The 22,884-nt window shown below is 41.7% G+C and overlaps 1 protein-coding gene across 1 annotated transcript in view; it reads left to right on the top strand.

Annotated features, from left to right (window-relative positions):
• Nucleotides 1-17,409, top strand: part of LOC143736775 (GTPase IMAP family member 7-like) — a 29,168-nt gene extending 11,759 nt beyond the window's left edge. Inside the window, exons 2-3 of the mRNA XM_077227473.1 lie at nt 15,913-15,953; nt 16,036-17,409. Of these exons, the coding sequence (XP_077083588.1) occupies nt 15,941-15,953; nt 16,036-16,940 (918 nt within the window). The 5' untranslated portion in view covers nt 15,913-15,940 and the 3' untranslated portion in view covers nt 16,941-17,409. The remainder of the gene's footprint in view (nt 1-15,912; nt 15,954-16,035) is intronic.
• Nucleotides 17,410-22,884: the final 5,475 nt, after the last annotated feature.

Raw genomic sequence — 22,884 nt, 5'->3', positions numbered from 1 at the left:
AACAGATATAAAGTCGAAGAGATCCTGAACAAGGCCAGGACAAGCGATCAGTCCGTGAACGAGACAAGAGCGCGCAAGTCGTTTTTTTCTGAATATCCAGTTCTCCTGTTGTTTCAGTGTAGTATCTACCAGCAGGTAAGGTTGTTTTCGATTCTCTGGTTATTTTCTTGTTTTGCCTTCTCACAAATTTGTATTTTAATTAGACGCGTTCCCACTTTATATAACAGCCGCTCTGAATAATATTGCAGTTTAAATTGTATAGCACTTAAGTGAGCGCTGTCCAACAGCTAGTTTCGATTCCTCTCCCATTATTCTGGTGATTTGCGTTTGCTGTGTTAATTGCTGGGCAGAAACAGCAACTGTAAAACAGATATAAAGTCGAAGAGATCCTGAACAAGGCCAGGACAAGCGATCAGTCCGTGAACGAGACAAGAGCGCGCAAGTCGTTTTTTTCTGAATATCCAGTTCTCCTGTTGTTTCAGTGTAGTATCTACCAGCAGGTAAGGTTGTTTTCGATTCTCTGGTTATTTTCTTGTTTTGCCTTCTCACAAATTTGTATTTTAATTAGACGCGTTCCTACTTTATATAACAGCCGCTCTGAATAATATTGCAGTTTAAATTGTATAGCACTTAAGTGAGCGCTGTCCAACAGCTAGTTTCGATTCCTCTCCCATTATTCGGGTGATTTGCGTTTGCTGTGTTAATTGCTGGGCAGAAACAGCTGTCCTCACTCAGGCGTTGGTACGCATTATATCTATGTAGTGCGCGCGCTGTCGCGGAAGCGCCAGCGGAAGCGTTCAGCCTCCTCGTGTGAAGACCGACTCGGGTAAAGACCATCGACTCTACCTGTGCGACTTCACCGAGCAACGACACCAGCTACGCACTTAAGTATCTTCTTTTCCCTTTCCTTTCCTATTTGTACTCTATTTCCCTTAATGAACATGTGCTTTCAATACATTCCTGTTGTCTCCCGACAACGCACTCTCATCACGCACAGAAGGCAGCGCAATACTGCTAATCTGCGTCCCATTCTCTCATCCACACACACACCTCTCTCTCTTTCTATGGGTCTATGGAATTGTCAGTCAGCAGTCAATAAAGCTGACTTCATTCCTTCCTTTGCATCTCTTTCAACTCTTAATATCTTGGGCTTGACTGAGACCTGGATCCGTCCAGAAGACTCAGCAACCCCTGCTGCTCTCTCTAACAACTTCTCTTTCTCTCACACCCCTCGCCAGTCTGGTAGGGGTGGGGGGACTGGTATTCTCATTTCTAACAATTGGAAATACTCAACTCTCTCTTCTCAATGCAACAACAACTCATTTGAATATCACGCTATTACACTTACAACTCCCTTTAAGATCGAGATTGTAGTCATTTATCGCCCCCCAGGTCAACTGGGAAGCTTTGTTGAGGAGCTGGATGTGCTGCTGTCCTCTTTCCCTGAGGACGGCACTCCACTTGTAGTCTTTGGCGATTTCAACATTCATCTAGAGAAGCTGTATGCTACAGATTTCATCTCTCTCCTAGCCTCATTCGATCTCAATCGGCTCATCACCACAGGTACTCACAAGTCAGGCAACCAACTGGACCTGGTCTACACACGCAACTGCATCACAGACAACATTTTGGTGAAACCTCTCCATGTTTCAGATCATTTCCTCATTACTTTCAATCTACAACTCACTATCCACACTCCACCAACTCCCCTACCAGTTACTTTCAGACGAAACCTGCGCTCACTTTCTCCCTCCCGTCTTTCCTCTGCTGTGTCATCTTCTCTTCCCTCACCCTCACAATTCTCATCTCTAGATGTGAATACCGCAACGGATACTTTATGCTCCACATTAACTTCTTCTTTAGACACTATCTGCCCTCTCTCCTACAGGCCAGCACGCACTACCCCCTCTAACCCCTGGTTATCTGAAGTTCTTCGGGAACATCGGACTAAACTCAGGGCAATGGAGAGGAAATGGCGCAAATCAAAAGATACATCTGACCTGAGTATGTACCAATCTCTGCTCTCTTCCTTTTCTGCTGATGTTCATGCCGCAAAATCTTCATATTTCCACAACAAGATCAACTCCGCTTCTAACACACGAACACTTTTCAAGACATTCAACTCTCTCCTCTGTCCACCTCCACCACCACCCACCTCCTCGCCAACTGCTGATGATTTTGCTATCTTCTTCACTAACAAAACAACAACCATTAGCAGTCAGTTCTCTCCTCCACACACACAGGAACCTAGTCCAACCTCTCCCACAGCCAATAACCTTCTCTCCTCCTTCTCTCCTCTAAACGAGGAAGAAGTATCTAAACTTCTCCTCTCCAGTCATCCTACCACCTGCCCTCTAGACCCCATCCCCTCACACCTTCTTCAAGCCATCTCTCCCACACTTCTACCAGCACTCACACACATCATCAACTCATCCCTCCATACTGGCATTTTTCCTACAGCATTTAAGCAGGCTCAGGTAACCCCACTGCTTAAAAAAACAACTTTAAACACATCACTTCTAGAGAATTACAGACCTGTCTCTCTCCTACCTTTCATTGCAAAAACACTTGAACGAGTTTCTTTCAACCAAGTATCATCTTTCCTGTCTCTGAATAACCAGCTGGATATTAACCAATCTGGCTTCAAGAAAGGGCATTCGACCGAGACCGCATTACTTTCAGTCACAGAAGCCCTGCGGATCGCCAAAGCTGCTTCCAAATCATCAGTTCTCATTCTCCTAGACCTGTCTGCTGCCTTCGACACTGTGAATCATCAGATCCTTCTGTCCACCCTCTCATCACTGGGCATCACTGGATCTTCCCTCCACTGGTTTGAGTCCTATCTCACAGGTAGGTCATTCAGGGTCGCATGGAGAGGCGAGGTATCCAAAGTACATCGACTGACCACAGGGGTTCCCCAGGGGTCAGTCCTTGGACCCCTCCTCTTCTCCATTTACACCACATCACTGGGACCCATCATACAGGCACATGGTTTCTCTTACCATTGCTATGCTGATGACACCCAGCTCTACCTCTCATTTCAACCAGACGATCCCACAGTAGCTGCACGTATCTCTAGCTGTCTGGCGGACATCTCGGCATGGATGAAGGAACATCACCTGCAGCTCAATCTGGCAAAGACTGAGCTTCTCGTTCTCCCTGCCAATCCGTCTCTACAGCACGACTTGACTATCCAGTTAGACTCATCCTCAATCACCCCATCAAGGTCAGTCAGAAATCTTGGAGTAATCTTTGATGACCAGCTAACCTTCACAGACCACATTTCAAAGACAGCTCGACATCAGGAAGATCAGGCCTTTCCTAACTGAGCATGCAACACAACTTCTTGTACAGGCCCTGGTTATTTCTAGGCTTGATTACTGCAATGCTCTTCTAGCTGGTCGTCCATCATGTGCAACTAAACCCTTACAATTGATCCAGAATGCTGCTGCTCGTCTTGTATTCAACGAGCCCAAAAGGGCCCACGTCACTCCGCTGTTCATCTCCTTGCATTGGCTACCACTCGCTGCTCGAATCAAGTTCAAGTCGCTGACACTTGCTTACAGATTGTCCACCGGCTCAGCCCCCTCCTACTTTCACTCGCTCCTACGGGTCTACATCCCTACCAGAAGCCTACGATCGGCCAAGGAGCGACGGCTCGTGGTGCCTGCACAGCGAGGCACAAAATCACTGTCCAGAACATTCTCATTCACGGTTCCATGCTGGTGGAATGACCTACCCACCCTCGTCCGTAATGCAGAATCCCTGACAGCATTCAAAAGACAACTGAAAACTCATCTCTTCCGTGAGCACTTAACATAAAAAAAATAAATAAAAAATAAAAACTTTCTCTTGAAATCTTCGCTTGTCTGGTTTATGCTACTCTGAGCAATGTTTGAACTTTGTATTCTGAGCACTTCTTGCGTTGTTTTTTTGCCTCTCCACGATGACTCGCTTGGTTTAATCCTCAAATGTAAGTCGCTTTGGATAAAAGCGTCTGCTAAATGACTAATTGTAAATGTAAATGTAAATGTAAATACGCTCTCTGGATCAGCCTCAGGAGGAACTGGCAGATTCTCCTCCTCCTCCTCAATCCAAGGCTCGCCATCCCCTACAACACCTTGAATACCATGGAGAGCTTGCGACTTCTCACCTCCAATGATGACGAGGACCACATCTGTGTAATCTCCCCTCTTAAATGGCTTGTTGGCTGTTTGTGGGTTTTTGGCTTCAGCATGGTCCTTTGTTACCCTGGCCTTAAGATTCTTCCATCGCAATTTGATTTGTTCTGTGGTCCTCTTCTGGCCAGACCCTATGGCATTAACATTTTCTGTGATTAAAATCCAAACATCATTTTTCTTTTTGTCGGTATCCTTAGCAGAATTAAAACTTCGCACTATTGTTCCATAATGGCACCGAACACCCTCTAGTAGTGCATTGGTTTCAGCAGCAGTGAAGTTACAGCTTCTTGAGTCCATGGTTCCGTTGCTTTACTATAGTGAACATTGTTCATCAATTATAGGCCTTGGGTCCAATTGCCTCAATTGAACACAAGCCAAAACTAATCAGTTGTAATAGGTGTATTTGAAAAGACCAACTACACAACCATAGAACTCAGCCTTTCTCAGAGGATTCACAGAGAGACAGTGAAATGGCAGGTGTTGTCCACGCCACCACCACTTTGCCAGGAGAGGATAACGTCAAAGGGTGTATGTTGAACGTACCAAGCCACTGGAGCAATACACCACTGCGGAACTGTATGTCCGTATTCGCTTTGGGAAGGCTGATATAGAGTACCTTGTGCACCTTCTCAGGCCAAAACTTCAACACAGAACCCAAAGGAGTCACGGTCTGTCTGTGGAAGACCAGATCCTCATCTCTCTCCGATTTTATGCATGTGGGACTTTCTATCAAGTTGTTGGTGACTATATGGGAGTGGTGAAATCAGCTGTGTGTGATGTGGTGAGAGATGTGTCAGTCGCACTGGCCATCCTGGTCAATGAATTTGTTTCTTTTCCAAAGGACAACCAGATTGCCCAGGCCAAGCGCAGCTTTTTTCTTTTGGGGAATGTGCCCAATACTATTGCAGCAATTGACTGCACACTTGTGCATATACAAGAAACTCATGAGAATGAATGGGAGTTTATAAACAGAAAGGGGAGGAACAGCATCAATGTCCAACTTGTGTGTGATGCTGACCTAGGGCTGCACGATTAATCGCACGATATTGTTATGCGCATCTAATCAGTAAAGCCGGTTCCTTGATTAGCAGTAAATCGCCTTCACCTGCTTTCAGATGGACGATATGATGCAGATATGAGTGTTACATTAACACTCACGAGTGTTAAAGTTAATGAGATAATTAAGTGATTAATTTAGTGATCATTGAGCATTATTGAAGACACCTGATGTTAACAAGCAAAATCACTGAAGGAGAAAATCTAAAATTGTAAGCCACCGTTATGGCGATCAGTGTTTGCTTTAGTTGGGCTCTTGATCCTTATACTGTAAGTTTAAATTTTGTTTGTCTGCTATTATTGATTTATTAAAGTCAAATGAACAAAGACAAGTGTGATCTGATAGTGTTGGTTATGATTTGACATAATCATGCTGTGATCTGAAAAATGAAACTCATTCAGATGATCTGGTTTAACTTGATATCAACAGTTTAGTGGTTCTACAGCATATGATAATTGTATTTTTCTTATAATCCAAAACATTTATTAAAAATCTTTGTAGGAAATGCCGCTCAATCTGAAAGCAGGTGAAGGCGATTTACTACTAATCAAGGAACCGGCTTTACTGACTAGATGCGCATAACAATATCATGCGATTAATCGTGCAGCCCTATGCTGACCTCATCATCACCAACTGCGTTGTCAAGTGGCCTGGGTCTGTCCATGATGCACGCATCCTGAGGGAGAGCGCTCTATATAGAGACCTCCAAACCAACCGACCAGATGGCATAATATTAGGAGACAGTGCCTACCCACTACTACCATGGCTGATGACTCCTTTTCTAACAGCAAATACACCGGCGCAGACATGCTTCAGCACTGCTCATTGCAGAGCAAGATGTGCAATTGAGTGTTTAAATGGAGTTCTTAAGAGGCGCTTTGCAAGCCTTAACTACCTGAGAGCGGAACCACAGAAAGCATGCAACATAACCCTTGCCTGTATTGTCCTGCACAACATCGCTGCTAAGCGCAATGTACCTCTCTGTGCTGACAATGATGCACCTGAGCCCCTTGGAGACCCTAACCAACCTCCTGCATTCTGCCAGAACGAGAAAACAGGACGTGCAACAAGGGACGCAATAGTTAGACACTATTTCTGATTTGGATTTGTTTTGGATTTCAAAAATCAGTGATTGCCATTCTTTGCATTTTTTTGTTTATTCTGTAATCATTGCATGCATCACTAATAAATATTCTAAAAACAAAAATATTTTCGATTGTGATGAATATATATATATCAATTAGTGACAGAATAAAATTTATTGTTTTTGGTCAATTTTGACAGCTGTTTGGGGGATTATTTTATGAGGCCAAACTCCTTCTACTTTGCTGTAGGCCTATACTGAAAGGCTGAAAACGTTAAAGCCTACCTAATCACTGTAGCCTGACGGATGAACAAATACAATTAATACCTTATGAATAAATAGGATATCTTGTAAGATACTGCATGATCCAAATATAGTATTATTTGAGACATTTTTAAAGTTTTCATTACATTTTGGGCATGAAATCCACGCTGAATCCACCCTTCTGATGGGATCAGTTTAATCCAGATTTTTTGGATCAAAGTGATCCAAATCCTACAAAAAAGTTCTGAAAAACCCAAACTAAAGCTTTGATCCAGATCAAAACCAAGATTGGATTACGTGATCTAATCCGATTATGTAATCCGTTTTTTCTTTTGAAAAACCCATTTTCAAGATTTGATCCAATCCGTTATCCAAAATCCTAGTGGATTACTTTTGAAAAACCGGGCCCTGATGATCTTTTTCTCACACCAACTGGACTAAAACACAGGGCTTAAATACCGAGAAACAGATAAGTGAAACAAGACACAGCTGGGGCAACTCAACTAAGAAAACAGGTGGTATACATGAACACAAACGAGGAGCGGGAAAACTGGGAACAGGACTGAACCAAATATACAATAACAGGGGACACCTGACAGACCAGAACAAGACACAATACCCACACCGTGACAGCGACAGTCTACAAACCACCTATGTCTAAGCCTCATGCAGTTTTTATGTCAGAATTCACTGATTTTCTGTCAATGCTGTCCTTAAAGTTCCACAAAATCCTTATTGTCTGGGACTTCAACATTCATGTGGATCAAAGGGATTCAACGATGGCTAAGGAATTTCTATCGCTGCTTGACTGCTTCAATCTCTCGCAATTGGTAACAAGCCGGACTCATTGTAAAGGCCATACTTTGGATCTTGTGATTACAAATAGCTAACTTGTATCACAGTTATCATCTGTTGATATTGGATTATCTGATCATTCAGCTGTCTTTTTTAATCTGTTATTGCAAAATTCTTCCTTCCTTCCTTGTGCTTTCCATCCGAACGGTAACTTTTTGGAAGTGGAAGTCTATTGATCAGACTGTATTTTCGAACTCTGTTGTTTCCACTTTCAGTGATCTGCACTTTACATCTTTGGAGGAGAAAGTCTCACAGCTGAATAACGCTCTTGCTGTTAATCTAGACACTTTTGCTCCCCTGAGGTCACGCAAGGTTACTTTTGCTCGCACTGCTCAGCCTAATGTATATAACGTCTCGGTTATGTATGTAACCCTTGTTCCCTGAGTAGGAAACGGAGACGTTACGTCGGATGACGGAGAATGGGGGTTTCGCCTAGAAAGCCAATCATCTTCGAGTATTATAAAACGAGCCAATGGCGATGAAATGCCATGGGTCAGCGGAATTTGCATAGCGTATCTCCGCCCCACCGCGTGGGTATAAAAGGAGAGACGCCAGCAAAGGCAGATCATGTCTTTGCTGAGGAGCCGAGACTGAACTCAGGCATCTACCCAGCGGTACAGCGGAAATGGCAGGGAGAGGTAACGTCTCCGTTCCCTACTCAGGGAACGAGGGTTACATACGTAACCGAGACGTTCCCTTTCGTAGTCACTCCGAGTTACGTCGGATGACGGAGAATTGGGGTCCCCGTGTAATCACGCCACCTTCACAGCTGTCTTCCAGTGCCCTGCGAAAGTCTGATCGCCCTGTCGTGATACTGGCACGGACGAAGGAGTCCTACTAAACACAGAAATACCAAGGTACACTGGGAAGCATATCTCAGAGGAAATATGCCGCAGCATGCCTACCCGTAGGGAGGACTTAAGAATACACATATGGCCGAAGGGCTTCATATGGAGGAACACTGGAGTGACCAGCCCATGGGGTGGAAACTTTTAACTCCAGGAGTGGCAAGGTGGCTTGCCGAGGGAAAGACACATGCTCAAGGAGGCTTACAGTGGAAATACACATGTGGGGGTTACTCAGGGAGGAACCATGCACACGTAGGCACCTAGCCGAGGCACAGGCAATAGACACTGGCGCCAGCGTCAACGGTGCTGGAGGAACTCAGGGCTTCAGACAGTAAGGCTCACCTGAGGAAATATCGCACGTATCCAGTCCGTGGAGTGGAAAGGCGAGCAAGCAAAGACACCTGAGCGGGTCCAGTACTAGCTGACTGAAGCGAGTACACGAGAGGACACAGGCTCCACTCAGAGATTATAAAATCTGGCGAATGTGTTGGGTGTCGCCCAGCCTGCAGCTCTACAGATGTCTGCCAGCGAGGCGCCATGCGCTAGAGCCCAAGAGGAAGCCACACTCCGGGTGGAGTGGGCTGTCACACCAAGGGGGCACGGTCGGCCTTGCTGTTGGTAAGCCAAAGCAATGGCGCCCACTAACCAGTGGGACAACCTCTGCTTTGAGAGAGCCTTTCCCTTCAGTCTTCCACCATAACAGACAAAGAGCTGGTCTGAGGTCCTGAAACACTGCGTCCTGTCTACGTAAGCACGGAGCGCGCGTACTGGACAGAGCAGTGCCAAGGCTGGGTCTGCCTCCTCCATGGGCAGCGCTTGCAGGTTCACCACCTGGTCCCGGAAGGGAGTGGTGGGAACCTTGGGCACATATCCAGGCCAGGGTCTCAGGATCACGTGAGAGTGACCGGGCCCGAATTCCAGGCACGCTTCGTCAACGGAAAATGCGTGCAGGTCCCCTACCCTCTTGATGGAGGCCAATGCAACCAGGAGCGCTGTCTTCATAGACAGGAACTTAAGCTCAACTGATTGCAGAGGCTCAAAGGGAGCCCTCTGCAGGGCATTTAACACCACTGAGAGGTCCCAAGAGGGTACGAGAGGAGGGCAAGGAGGATTCAGTCTCCTCGCTCCTCTCAGGAACCTGACGATCTGGTCGTGCTTCCCCAGAGACTTACCTTCAACTGCTTCGTGATATGCGGGGATAGCGGCCACATACACCTTCAGGGTGGAGGGAGACAGCCTTCGCTCCAGCCCATCTTGCAGGAAGGAAAGCACGACACTGATCGAGCATCTCCTGGGGTCTTCTCGGCGAGAAGAGCACCAGTTGACGAAGAGGTTCCACTTCAACGCATAGACATGTCTCGTGGACGATGCTCTAGCGGAAGTGATGGTAGCCGCCACCGCTGGTGGCAGGGTACTCAAACCTGCCTCGTCCCGTCCAGGAGCCACACGTGGAGCCTCCAAAGATCGGGTCGAGGGTGCCAGAGGGTGCCCCGTCTCTGAGAAAGGAGATCCTTCCTCAGAGGTATTGGCCAAGGAGGTGCTGTCGCGAGGAGTACCAGTTCGGAGAACCAGGTCCGGGTTAGGGGTGCGCCGATCCGATACTCAGTATCGGTATTGCTCCGATACTAGCAATATTTGCCGGATCGGGTATCGCCAGACGAGACCATCCAAATCCGATCCGATATTGTATAGCCTACGTATGTTATTGTTATACAACACAAAAGGCACAAACACATTATAAAGCACTATAATGTTTTCGTGTACTGTATTCCAAGATTTCTGAAGCCATTACATATAGTTTAATGTGAGGTACAGATTTAAATCGTTAAATTAATCTTCACCTAAGTGCTTCCCTCCGCGGCGGCTGTCAGTCATTCTCAGCACTCAAACAGCGCGTCGCGCTCGGGTAAAACAGTCAACACGATGAAACTCTCTCCAAGATGAGTCAATGTTCCTATTATTAGACTGTACATATGTAGATAAAGGTCTATGGTTTGCATAAAAGGACTTTAACGTGCTGGAGTTTCACATGTTACTTTCAACCGGGTGTCTGTTAGATCACAACACAACTCCTCAGTGATCACAACACTGGAGTAGAGAGTGATATAATTGCTCTTCACACGCACATTAACTGAAATTTAAAACTGTTAAAAGGCTCAAACTAATGAATAAATAAAGAAATATATGTATATCTTACTTTTGTGCTTTGAACTTTTCAATGCGACGCGCTGCGCGCCGTGACTCCATGTTGCTTCGAGCGCATCATTCTGCGCACGGGATGCGCATAAGGTTTCGTGCCGCTCTGAATTGGAGCCTTTCATATTACAATACTTTTGCGCAATGGCAGTTTATTGATAGCCTTAGTTGTTCTGTCCAATCTATGTATCATATGTTGCTGCTTCATTGAAAAGTTGCGCTTAAAATTTTTAAATAAATGTATTTTAATTATATAGTATATATTTTGTCTGTATTGTTTTACAAAGTAAGGAAAATAATGTTTAAGTCAAGCTTTGATGCCTTTAACAAAAGAATAATCCCTGTCTCTTCCCCACAGTGAGGCATACAGATACAGTTTATTAGGTAATTTGGCACTGTTTTTTAATTATTATTTTAGTATTGGATCGGATCGGTATCGGCCAATACTGAGTCCCAGGTATCGGAATCGGTATCGGAGGCAAAAAAAGTGGATCGTGCCACCCCTAGTCCGGGTGGGCCAGTACGGCGCAACCAGAATGACCTGCTCCTCGTCCTCCTTGATCTTGCACAGGGTCCGTGCGAGAAGGCTCACTGGGGGAAACGCATATTTGCGTAGGCCCCGCGGCCAGCTGTGCGCCAGTGCATCCGTGCCGAGCGTGCCCTCGGACAGGGAGTAATACAGGGCGCAATGGGATGAGTCGTGGGAGGCAAACAGGTCTACCTGTGCGTCCCCGAACTGGTCCCAAATCAGCTGGACCGACTGGGGATGGAGTCGCCATTCGCCGGAGATGGGGCGAAACCGTGACAGCTCGTCGGCTGCAAAGTTCCGATCTCCCGGAATGTAGATAGCACGAAGGGACCTCAGGTGCTTCTGACTCCATAAGAGGAGGTGGCGTGCGAGTTGCGACATACAGCGGGAGAGTAGACCGCCCTGACCGCCATGCCCACCTCGGGACTCGATCGCGAAGCCACAGCTGAAGCGGTCTCATATGAAGCAATCCGAGCGGCGTTGCCGCGGCTGCAGATGCCATATGCCCCAGGAGCCTCCGAAACAATTTCAATTCCGCACTCTTGCCATCGAACTGTCGAAGACAAGTCAGCAGTGAGTGTGCGCGCTCGCTCGTAAGCTGCGCGGACATGGCGACCGAGTCGATCTCCATACCGAGAAGAGAGATCCTCTGCACGGGGCAAAGTTTGCTCTTCTCCCAGTTGACCCGAAGGCCCAGACGGGCTAGGTATCTCGAAGAGAAGATGATGTCACCGAAACTCAGGATTTGGCTTGTGGAGTGAAGAGAAGCTCTTGGCTCCGAAGCGAAAACATGATCTGCCTTTGCCGGCGTCTCTCCTTTTATACCCACGCGGTGGGGCCGAGATACGCTATGCATATTCCGCAGACCCATGGCATTTCATCGCCATTGGCTCGTTTTATAATACTCGAAGATGATTGGCTTTCTAGGCGAAACCCCCATTCTCCGTCATCCGACGTAACTCGGAGTGACTACGAAAGGGAACACAACTTACACTTTCACATTAAAAATATGATGCAAGGCTGGACCATGTCAACAGAGTAGCTTAGTAGCTTTGCATATGAACTGTTTTCTTCCAATTGAAATTACTATTTCTCTAAGGTAATACATTCTCTAAGCTAACCCATACTCCAGTAACACTAAAGGTTTATAAAAAGCACCACAGCCAATGTGAGTTATAACTTTTAATTTAAAAAAGAATTAATATTAACACTTTTACACTCAAAGCTCTGCGGATTCAGCGATCTCCTCCAGAAGAAAATGGCATCGCTGAGATTGGCGACAGCAATAGGACTCTATATCTGTTTCCATCGGCGCACAGCGAGAGCACTGACACCGGTCCGCCCCAGCTCAAGTCTGGCCGGGCTCAGGTCTCGCTCCGGCCACCTCTTGTTCCTCCATCTCCCGCAACTGTTTATCGCTGTATTGCGGCTCGTACAGGTAGCCGCGAGCATCAGATTCTCGCAACAGATCTTCGAAATCCCCTTCTGCCATTTCAACTTCAAAATTATCTTCCGCCATCATGATTAGCCTACTATACAAACTTTCTACACAGAGCAAGAGGCAAGAGCCTGTTAGCTTAGCTTCTAAAGAAAGATGGCTGACACTCTGTGAGTGAAAGGGTGCTTGTAGTCTTTACAGAAATCCCCCCCTCTTACACTTCCTCCTACAATGACGTAAAATGATGATTTTTGCGTCATTGTAGGAGGAAGTGAAAAAGGTAAATAGCGGATTTCTCTCGTCTCAGGGGAAAATGAGAGAGTGTTGCACGACCATTCAATAGTATGACTGGGTTTCTACAATGGAAAGCTTAATGCAAATGGGTGGAGTGTCCCTTTAAGATTGAACGGTCTTTTTATTTCTCTCAGACTATTGAAAACTATCAAGAAAACCCAAGACATTTATTTAAAACTATAAACAAACTCCTTCAAGTTAAAGCTATTACTACTATGCCTGTTTCTCAGCAGCTGTGTAACTCTTTTCTTCATTTCTTCAATTCAAAAATATATAGTGTTCGTAAACAAGTCTCATCTGTTTCTACTCTTTCCATTGTCCACCTGGGTACACTGGTACTTTTCTAACTAACTTTCCTCTTCTTGATACTGAAACTCTTAAAAGGGAGGTATCAAGCATCAAAGCTTCCACTTGCTTGCTTGATCCTCTTCCCACATCCCTTTTTAAATCGTGCTTTGATGTCCTGTCCCCGGTTGTTCTCAGTATTATGAACGACTCTTTGCAGACTGGGGTTGTTCCATCAGCATTAAAGATTGCTGCGGTAACTCCAGTACCAAAAAAAGAGAATGTTGCCCTGGATGATTTTAATAATTATCGTCCGATTTCAAACCTTCCGTTTCTTGCAAAAATACTCTAGGGCATTGTTGCCACTCATTTATGTAATGATCTCACAATTAATAACCTCTTTGAACCACTTCAGTCAGGATTCCGTAAATTTCATAGTACTGAGACGGCTCTGGTTAAAGTCACCAATGATCTGTTGATGGCTTCTGACTCTGGTTTAACATCTATTCTCATTCTTTTAGATTTAAGAGCCGCTTTTGACACTGTTGATCACAGTGTAATGCTCACACGTCTTGAGAGAGTCTCTGGTGTGTCGGGGACAGTTTTGAAGTGGTTTCGGTCCTACTTTGATGACCGTTCCCAGTTCATCTCAATGGGTGACCATAGGTCTGAGATTAGCTCTGTTCTCACTGGTGTTCCCCAGGGGTCAGTTCTGGGCCCTTTACTTTTTAACATATATCTACCACCACTTGGCTATCTCTTGAGATCGCTCGGCCTCCGTTATCATTTCTATGCAGACGATACACCGATCTATATACATTCAAAACCAGATGAGCGCTTCGACATTGATTTTCTTTCTGGTTGTATTACTGAAATAAAAACCTGGATGAGTAATAATTTCCTGTGTTTGATTGGTTCTCGTCAAACAAACTTCAAAAGTTGGTTCTCTGTCTTTGACTCTTGATGGCTCTGTTTTGGGTATCCAGAGTAAAATGAGGAACCTTGGAGTTATTTTTGATGCTAATCTTTCATTCAGAGTACTGTTAAAACATATTTTTTCCATCTTCGAAACATCGCTACATTGCGGCCAATGTTAACTTTTCCTGTAGCTGAAAAGCTGATAAATTCCTTTGTCGTCTCTCGGATTGACTATTGTAACGCCCTTTTAGCCGGAGTTTCTAAATCTTCTCTACACAAGCTTCAACATGTACAAATTTCTGCTGCTAGGATCTTAACTGGGTCCAGAATATGCAACCATATCACTCCGGTTTTGGAATCCTTGCATTGTCTCCCAGTTAGGTTCCGAGTCGATTTTAAGATTATGATGCTCTTACAAATCTTTGCACGGTCTGGCTCCAAATGATCTAGCTGAACTGTTACACCTCTACACTCCGAATCGCAGATTGCACTCCTCACATTTGAGCATGCTGGTGGTTCCTAAAACTCGCTTAAAGTCTATGGGTGACAGGGCTTTTTCCTGTCATCCATATTCCTGTCACCCAGAGAATTCCTTTGGAATTCTCTGCCTCTTGAACTTAGGGAACCCCATTTTTAAAGGTCAACTTAAGACATACTTTTTTAAAACTTGCATTCACTTGTTGATGTGTTTGTTTTCTGTGATGTGATGTGTTTGCTTTTAACTATTGTCCATTGTATGTACAGCACTTTAAGAAGCTGCTTTTAAAGGCGCTTTATAAAATAAAGGTTATTATTATTATAAAATGAGGATCAATATCAGCGTGGCGTTTTTGAGATGCCGAGACTAACTCTGACTTGACAGAGTCAAAAGAGTCAAGAGCCACTCTTGCTTGTAGTTTATTAGACATGTGAGCAAATGTACATAAAACTAATCAATGTTATATAGCTCAACATAATTAAAAGTTATAATATGATCAGAATGTTATTCTAATGTTGATCTAGCTTACTGCTAGTGTCATGCAGAGAAACTAACACAGAATATCATTATAACTTTCAACACACTCAAATGCAGTTAGTTCAATAGTGTAGACCAAGTGAAACAGCGCTGCGTTCCCTCACAAGTTTCAATCATCTAATAATAAACTGATGTGTGAGTATTAATACAGCACTTGCGGGTACGTTAGTTCGGTAGAATGAAATGTCCTTATTCCTTTATATCCGCGGGACTCGCGTGTGACGCTGATATCTGTCTCTCATTAGAGATTGTGCCCTGCTTCATACCACAGTCATGTTAAAAACATCAATGTTTTTAATCCATAAACATTAGTAGATCCATCAGCATAACGACAAGTTCCATAATTCCGCTTATCAGTGTGTCATCAACCTACGTCTTTGTTATTGTAAGAGGTTAGCGACCCCTAGCGGCGAAACAATTACATATTGTAGCTTTAACTTCCATCGTTTTGTATGCGGTGAAAAAAAAACATTAATTAAATACAAATTAAATTAAATAGTAAGTGATTTCCTCTAACCCTCTCGTACAACTTCAAAGAACAAATTTGATCTGACCTTTAGTGATATCACTGGGGCAGTACCATTAAAAGTACATATTTTACACCTAAAAGATTCATAATAGTACCTTAAGGTAATATTGCTACTCTAAGGTACTAATATGTACCTATTTTATGGGTAAAAAAAAACTAAAAAACTGAAGTGTGTGTACTTTAATGGTACTTCCCCAATGACAAGCTGTTGAACCCCCAATTGAATAATTTTTACACATTTGTTTCTGAGAGTGAATGATTTATGACATTTGATTCACCATTTTAATTGGTATTATGAGTAAGAAATTTGCTTAGACAAAATTGAGGCAAATAAATTTGTGGTTGGAGAAATATTATAATTAATGTCCAATATGAAGAAGGGCCCAGAGCCAATAATCTGAATATTATTTACCTTACAGAGACTGACGTCATCAACAGACAAGAATCATGGGAAATGACAGTAAGTTATGATTGTTGCACGTCAAATATACTATATAAGGATTTTAATTAAAGACTTACGTTTTAAAAAAATATTTTTTTAGGTTCATTACCAAAGAGAAATATTGTCCTTATTGGGAACTCAGGCAATGGTAAAAGCAGTGCCGGGAATACGATTCTTAGAAAAAAAGAATTCACCACTAAAGTTTCAGCTAATTCTGTTACAACTGAATTTCAGAGAAGTGAGAACACGGTTAATGGAAAAATGATCACAGTTGTCGATACACCTGATTTCTTTGACACACACGATGATGATAAGATGAAATCTGAAATCATCAGAGCTATGGTTGGATGCGCTGAGGAAGGTATTCATGCCTTTGTCATTGTCCTGAAGGTTGGAAGATACACAACACATGAAAAAAAGATCCTCCCAGAATTGCTGAAAAAACTCCTAGACTTGCTGAAAGAGAATGTTCTGAAACACACAGTGATCTTATTCACTCATGGTGAGCAGCTAGAAGAAAATACCATTAAAGAATTTATAGAGGACTGTCCACAACTACAGGAGCTGGTTGATAAATGCGGAGGACGTTGTCATGTCATCGACAACACATACTGGAATAAACGTAAACCAAAGAACAAGAGCAACAACGTTCAGGTGAAGAATCTGCTGGACACCATCGACCAGATGGAGAATGAGAACGGCTGCTACACCAATGAGCTGCTTAAAAAGATGGAAGAAGAAATTCAAAAGCGGATTAAGAAAAATCGAGAAAAACCAAAGAACAATGGTTATAGAATAATACAAGACATTGCACTGCGTGGTGCTTTTATGGGTTCTAAAATCAAGGCTGTAGAAGTAGTAGAAAGGCTTACAGAAGCTTGTACAGAACCATTTGTGGGTAAAATGGCGAGCTCAATAATCGGTGCAGGTGTTGGAGGAGCACTTGACGCTGTGGCTGATGAATTTATACCACAAGGAAAAGGGAAAAAAGGGCATATCAAATAAAAATAAAGCATTTAAAATTATATTAAGATATAATCTCCAGTTTTATTCATTAGTGGCTGCATTAAAAGTTGCGGAATAACTGTAAATCTATATAGACTAATTTAGTTTCAGCTGACATTATGTTGTATTCTTATTAGTCTCAATACAGTTTTGTAAGGCTTGTCTGTATGTGAATGTAGTCACACATTTCAATTTCATTATACGGATTCTGTTTCCTGTTTCCCGTACATTTACTGTAGCATGTAGCAGGGCTGGGTTTCTTTTTAAATCTCATTACCTTCAAGATGCTTCAGTGTTATTTGAACACCCTGTAGTGTGGACACATATGAAAACTGAGGTGTGTTCATTTAACACTGGGGGTTTTACGGTGTAGTTAACCAATGTAATAATTGTATTTGAAAATATCGGCATCTGCAGAATTTATCTGAATGTATCTTTGTGTTCAAAATAAATTGCATCTTTAAAACGATTCAATTGTGTTTAACTATGTGTATTTTTAAACCTATCAAATTAGAGATGACATTTTTGACAATGTGATCGATAAGCGCAAGAAAACTAATGAGGAAATGCATGCATGGTTACTAATTACAGTCAAATAAAAGCAGGCTAATTTATTTATTACATTTATTAACAGTAGCATTGAAAACATTTTAAATAGATACGTGCAGTAGATCAAACAAGCATGATTTAGTCGCATTATGCTTATAAAAGGATACACACACACACACACACACACACACACACACACACACACCTGTATAATGTACTACTCTAAACTTCCAGGTTCAGCTGCTGTTCTTTGCAGACTGTGGTTACTGTATTCAGTTTCTCTTTCAGTGTGTACTGAATCAGATCTTGGGTGCATTTAAATAAAATGACAAAGAGACTGTTGAAATAGATCAGTGTGTGTTTGATTAAAGCTGCAGCGGCAGGAGAGCTGAAGCTGTCGAAACCACAAATTCATGACAAACAACACAAAGTTTGAACACCACAAAATATTAAATATAAAAACCTGTAAAACCTATAAAAAATGCAGTAGGCTATGTACTCAAATCACTTTTAATACTGAGAAAACAATTAGGTTCTCCTAACCCTAAATAAGTGATAGTTTCAGAAACAACATAAAATATATCTATAAAGGAAAACTTAAATTAAAAAAAAAAAATATATATATATATATATATATTTTTTTTTTATGGAAAAATGATCACAGTTGTCGATACACCTGATTTCTTTGACACACACGATGATGATTTCTGGTCCCATTGACTTCCATTGTAGGAAAAAAATATATACTATGGAAGTCAATGGGACTCTCATTCACGGTTTTTAACCAAATTAAAAAAAATGTATATGACACAGCAATTTATTTTTACTCTCATAAAGCATTCAGGTTCGCTTCAACTTGGAAGAGGAATATATATATATATATATATATATATATAATAAAAAATCCATGAAACTTTGGATATGTGTTAAGACATTTATTATATTTTATTTTAAAAATAAAAATATAACAGACATCTTTTGTTTGTCAATAACCTCAATGGTCGATCAACCTATAAAGTTTATGCATTACCTTATGTAAAATACAAGCATAAACACGTTTCTGTGTAAGTCATTAATATATCAACATGTAAACTGTACTGATTATGTGAATGAAAAATTGGACTGTACTGATAGCTCAGATTGACAGGCGTCCTGTTTGAACCTGGAACAGCGCCGCCTGCTGCTGGCTCTACAATTTACAACAGACATTAATAAATCTATGCTTGGCCAGGACCCCTTGGCGTCACTTATTGACGCACTGGGTATACCTTTGTCGTCATTTTTCAACGTGCAGGGTAGTCCGATAGACTTCTATAGATCTCTGAACCGGAGCCTGTAGCGTTGAAATTTGACGTCTTGTGTAAGCTCATCGCAATGGTCTGCTGCGAATAGGTCGAGAGTCGAGACTGCAATAAATAAAAATAAAAAAGAATAGGCTACAATAAATGATCTATGCCAGGGTTAGTATAATGGTGGCCCCCAGATCATCTTTATCTGGCCCTCCATCTGTTTTTTTATGTTTAAAACCCTCACAATCTGATATCAAAGTGCCCTCTCCGCAAAGGTTTAGCGCGTTCATAGGCAACCGCATTCATCGGTGAGTTTAACAACGCTCATTGTGGTGTACAAACCCATTCAGCGGTGAGTTTAACAACGCTCAACTGCAGGTAAAGCGGCATTCAGAGGTGAGTTTAACCAAAACAACACTAAACTGCATGTAGAACGGCATTCAACGGTGAGTTTAACAACACTCCACGGCGTGTGCAAGTAAGCAGTTTAAGCGTTTTCTTGTCGAAGGTAACGTTACTGGCATAGCCTACATGATGTACACTGCTTTATCTAGAGCATGCTGGATAACGTATTTTATCGGAGGTTTGTTTATGTTAATAAATATATATATATATAATGTTTATATAAAATGTACAATGTTTTTTTTATTTAAATTTGTACATTTTTTAAATCATCTAAATTAATAACGCTGACGTCACTGTATGGGGTGATCCCAAGCCCCATTGCGATTTTCCACTCGGTAAGAGGAGTTAATTAATAGAGATGGATCAGTGTTGCCAAGTCCGCTTATTATAAGCGACTTTGGGCTTGTTTTTCTGTAAAGTCGCTTACAAATATTGGTAGTCGCGGGTCGCGTTTTTTTTGGGCTTGTTTCTAAAGTGTAGTTGCTTATTTGGGCTTGTTCTCAGCTCGTTGTCAAGCAGATATTTTCTATATGTTATTTAAACGTAGGAGTTTGTCTTGCCTGTTCCCTCTGTCTCTCCCCTTTCCACAGAGTTTTTTTCCCACCCACATCCTGCTTCTAATTGGCTCTGACCCAGATGGCAACGAGTACTAGCCAATCAGAGGCAGAGCAGGGCAATCGGTTTTTTTTCTGGTTAGGAAAACGCCAGTGAGTGACATTTAAATGAAAATACTTGCGAGTCGCGACCGTCACGACTGATGGTGACTGGACTGTAGGAGAGTTTTTATATATTAATTATATTTAAGATATTCTAGATATAGATATTATAGTTTAATATCGTTTAACCCTTTAACTGTCACTCCCCCTTTTTTCGGATAGACATGAAAATAAATATTCAAACTTAAATGGTTGTAATTCAAGAATGCTTTGGAATATAGACCTATGGTTGGTCTTGTTTTAAAGAAGACATTTGCCAGATTATTGTTGAAGTGAAGTATTATGAAATTATGAAAGTGAAAGAGGAAAAAAGTTATAGAAGTTTGAGTTTATGAAAATGAACAATGTAAAAATATAATTATTTATATTTTATATAAAATATATATATATTACAAAATATATTTTACTCTAAAACGGCAAGAAAATGTAAGCAAAAAATTTGTGTTCCAAATTTTAGGTTGATATCTCAAAAAATGAGCTTTCAGTAAGATTTTATTTGGGCGCAGTACCAACATTTTTCACTAGATGGACAGCCAAGCTTCATTACAGAAGAAAAATAAACTACCGTGTGCACAGTTTTACAAAACTAGGCACAGTTTACCAATCTGTCCACATGGATGTAAATTGACAATCTGTACCCACAGTTTAAAACTATCCGTCCCCATGGACTGTAAAACCGTGCACACAGTTTATTTATTTTTCTCTTCCCGGAACCTAGGGGGGAAAGCTAGGAAAAAGCTCTTTCCTATAGAAAAAGCTATTTTACTGTCTATGAGAAAAAGTCGCTTGTTTTGGGCTTGTTTTCACGGGCCTGGTTGCTTATTTGTCTCGCGAGATCTGGCAACACTGAGATGGATACCATTCTTACATTTACACATCAAACACTCTTGAATCAGGACAATAAGTTGTGTTTAGAACCTTTAGATGTGTAAGGTGGCAATTTCTTTTGACAATAAATGATAGAAGGAGACAATATAAAAATATAGCTTGCTGCACCAAATGTGCAGGCTAGCAAAGTTAGTTAATTGAATTCAAGTTTTTTGTCAAATTTTGGCGCATATAATCATGTAAGGTAATACTAGGGGAGATTTTAAGGTTTTCAGTATTACATTAGCACACAACTATTATCCAACATTATAAATGTTCAGATGAAGAACGATGTTGCCAGAGTGGTTTGTTTTACAGCCTATTTGTTTAAAATCCACGCAAAATTATATAATAAACACCCAAATAAATCTATAATTAACAATACAAATTAATTCATAACTACTACATTTTGGCTCATCACAATTTTTCAATATGAAATAAAACAATTAATATGTATAATTAATGTAATAAGTAATGATATCATAACTTATTGACTGATTCATATATGAATTAATATAATGTTAGACCATATTTCTTGTCTAATTATTTTCTAAAATGTCATTAACAATATTAACTTCTCGTTTATTGAACTGTATAAAATGAATATCACATAAGTAGTTGATATAGGGTGGGTTATGTCAAAAATGATTTATGGCCCCCTTGATTGATGGTTTTGACAACTGTCTATGACAGGATATGAGGATGGGGAGGGGTTTATGACTATCAGGTGGTTTGTGTGACCTTTTGGCCATGCTTGGTTCCGGTGTGTTTATGATGTGTGTTTACAACCCTGCAATCTGCTTTGTGTGACTGTTAGGAATGTTTTTTTAGAAAAAGTTTTTATTATATCAGGAAAATGTTCACAGAACGCTGAAATTATGAACAGAGGATCCACGGATATGATTTTCTGATGGATCGGCATCGTCTGTGGGAGAGAATGAAACAAATGAGTTTAAAGAAATAGCATTGATGACAAATAAAGCTTATAAAATAAGACGTCATTATATATTTTAAAGCAAGTTTTAATCATGTGTTGAACTTAAAGGTATTGTAGGTAGGATTTTTATAAAAAACTTTTTTCCAAATTTGTTTAAACTTTCTGTATATATCAATGCATAATTAAAATGTAAGTACTCTGAAAAAGAAAGTATAAAAATCGAGTGTCTGTAGACCTCTCACGACTGTTTTAAAGACAGCTCATTATTCCATTCACTCCACCCCCTCCCTTCTGGGCTCCTTCCAAAGCCACGCCCCAAAAACACATGAACGCGCGACTCCGACCGCTGAGCTGAAGACGCATTATTTACCTGAGACGAGCGGAGAGGAAGGAGCGCAGTGCATGTAGTGACATCATGTCAGAATCCCATGTAATAAAAAAATCTAACTTTATCATTATGCAGATAAACAAATAAGATGTATTTTAGTACTCACTATCAAGCTAGCATATTGATATTGGTAAAGTTTAAAATATATATTTATTGATTCGCTAACGAGCTAGTTATCTATAAGGCAAAGCTAAAAACAGGTTGCATGATACACGTTTTTACATTGCCATCATTTACACTGTGATGAAGATGAATTTCGTGTATGATTCATTACATATATGGTGTTCTGCATGTAAGAGTTTCCATGATGAAAGCATTGTTGACTCTGATGAGGACTACACTCTAGAGACAAGTACCGCATCGTCAGCTCGAGGACAGATCCGGGGTCGAGGGCGAAGCAGAGGAGGTCGTGCAAGAGGCCGTGCAACTAGGGTCCGAGGAAGTAGAGGCCGAGGACGGGGTGGTCGAAGTGCAGGGCAAGGTGCACTTCTTGGACAAGAGGACCTGCGTCGAGTTTTGCATCTTCAAGCTCAAACAAGGGCATGTGAACAGGTATATATGATCTGGAGTGTAATGTGCACACAAGTCATCTCAGAGAACAATAAAGCTATATAAAAATAAAATAAAAAATTGAATCATGTTGACAAATGTTCTGTGTAATTACACCAATATTTAAATTTTTTGATATATTTTGTGATTATATATTCCATTGCAGGCCAGAATTCGAGGACTGAGCCTGGAACAAGCACATCAAGTCCTGGAGCTCTGCCTGACGCGAGACCCAAGTCTTACG

This window comes from Siphateles boraxobius, unplaced genomic scaffold (genome assembly GCF_051911475.1).
Source record: "Siphateles boraxobius isolate OS27281-9 unplaced genomic scaffold, OSU_SipBor_1 130, whole genome shotgun sequence".
In the NCBI taxonomy this organism is placed as follows: Eukaryota; Metazoa; Chordata; class Actinopteri; order Cypriniformes; family Leuciscidae; genus Siphateles; species Siphateles boraxobius.
Note: the sequence above shows the minus strand (reverse complement) of the source record. Positions and strands in the feature narration are given on the sequence as shown.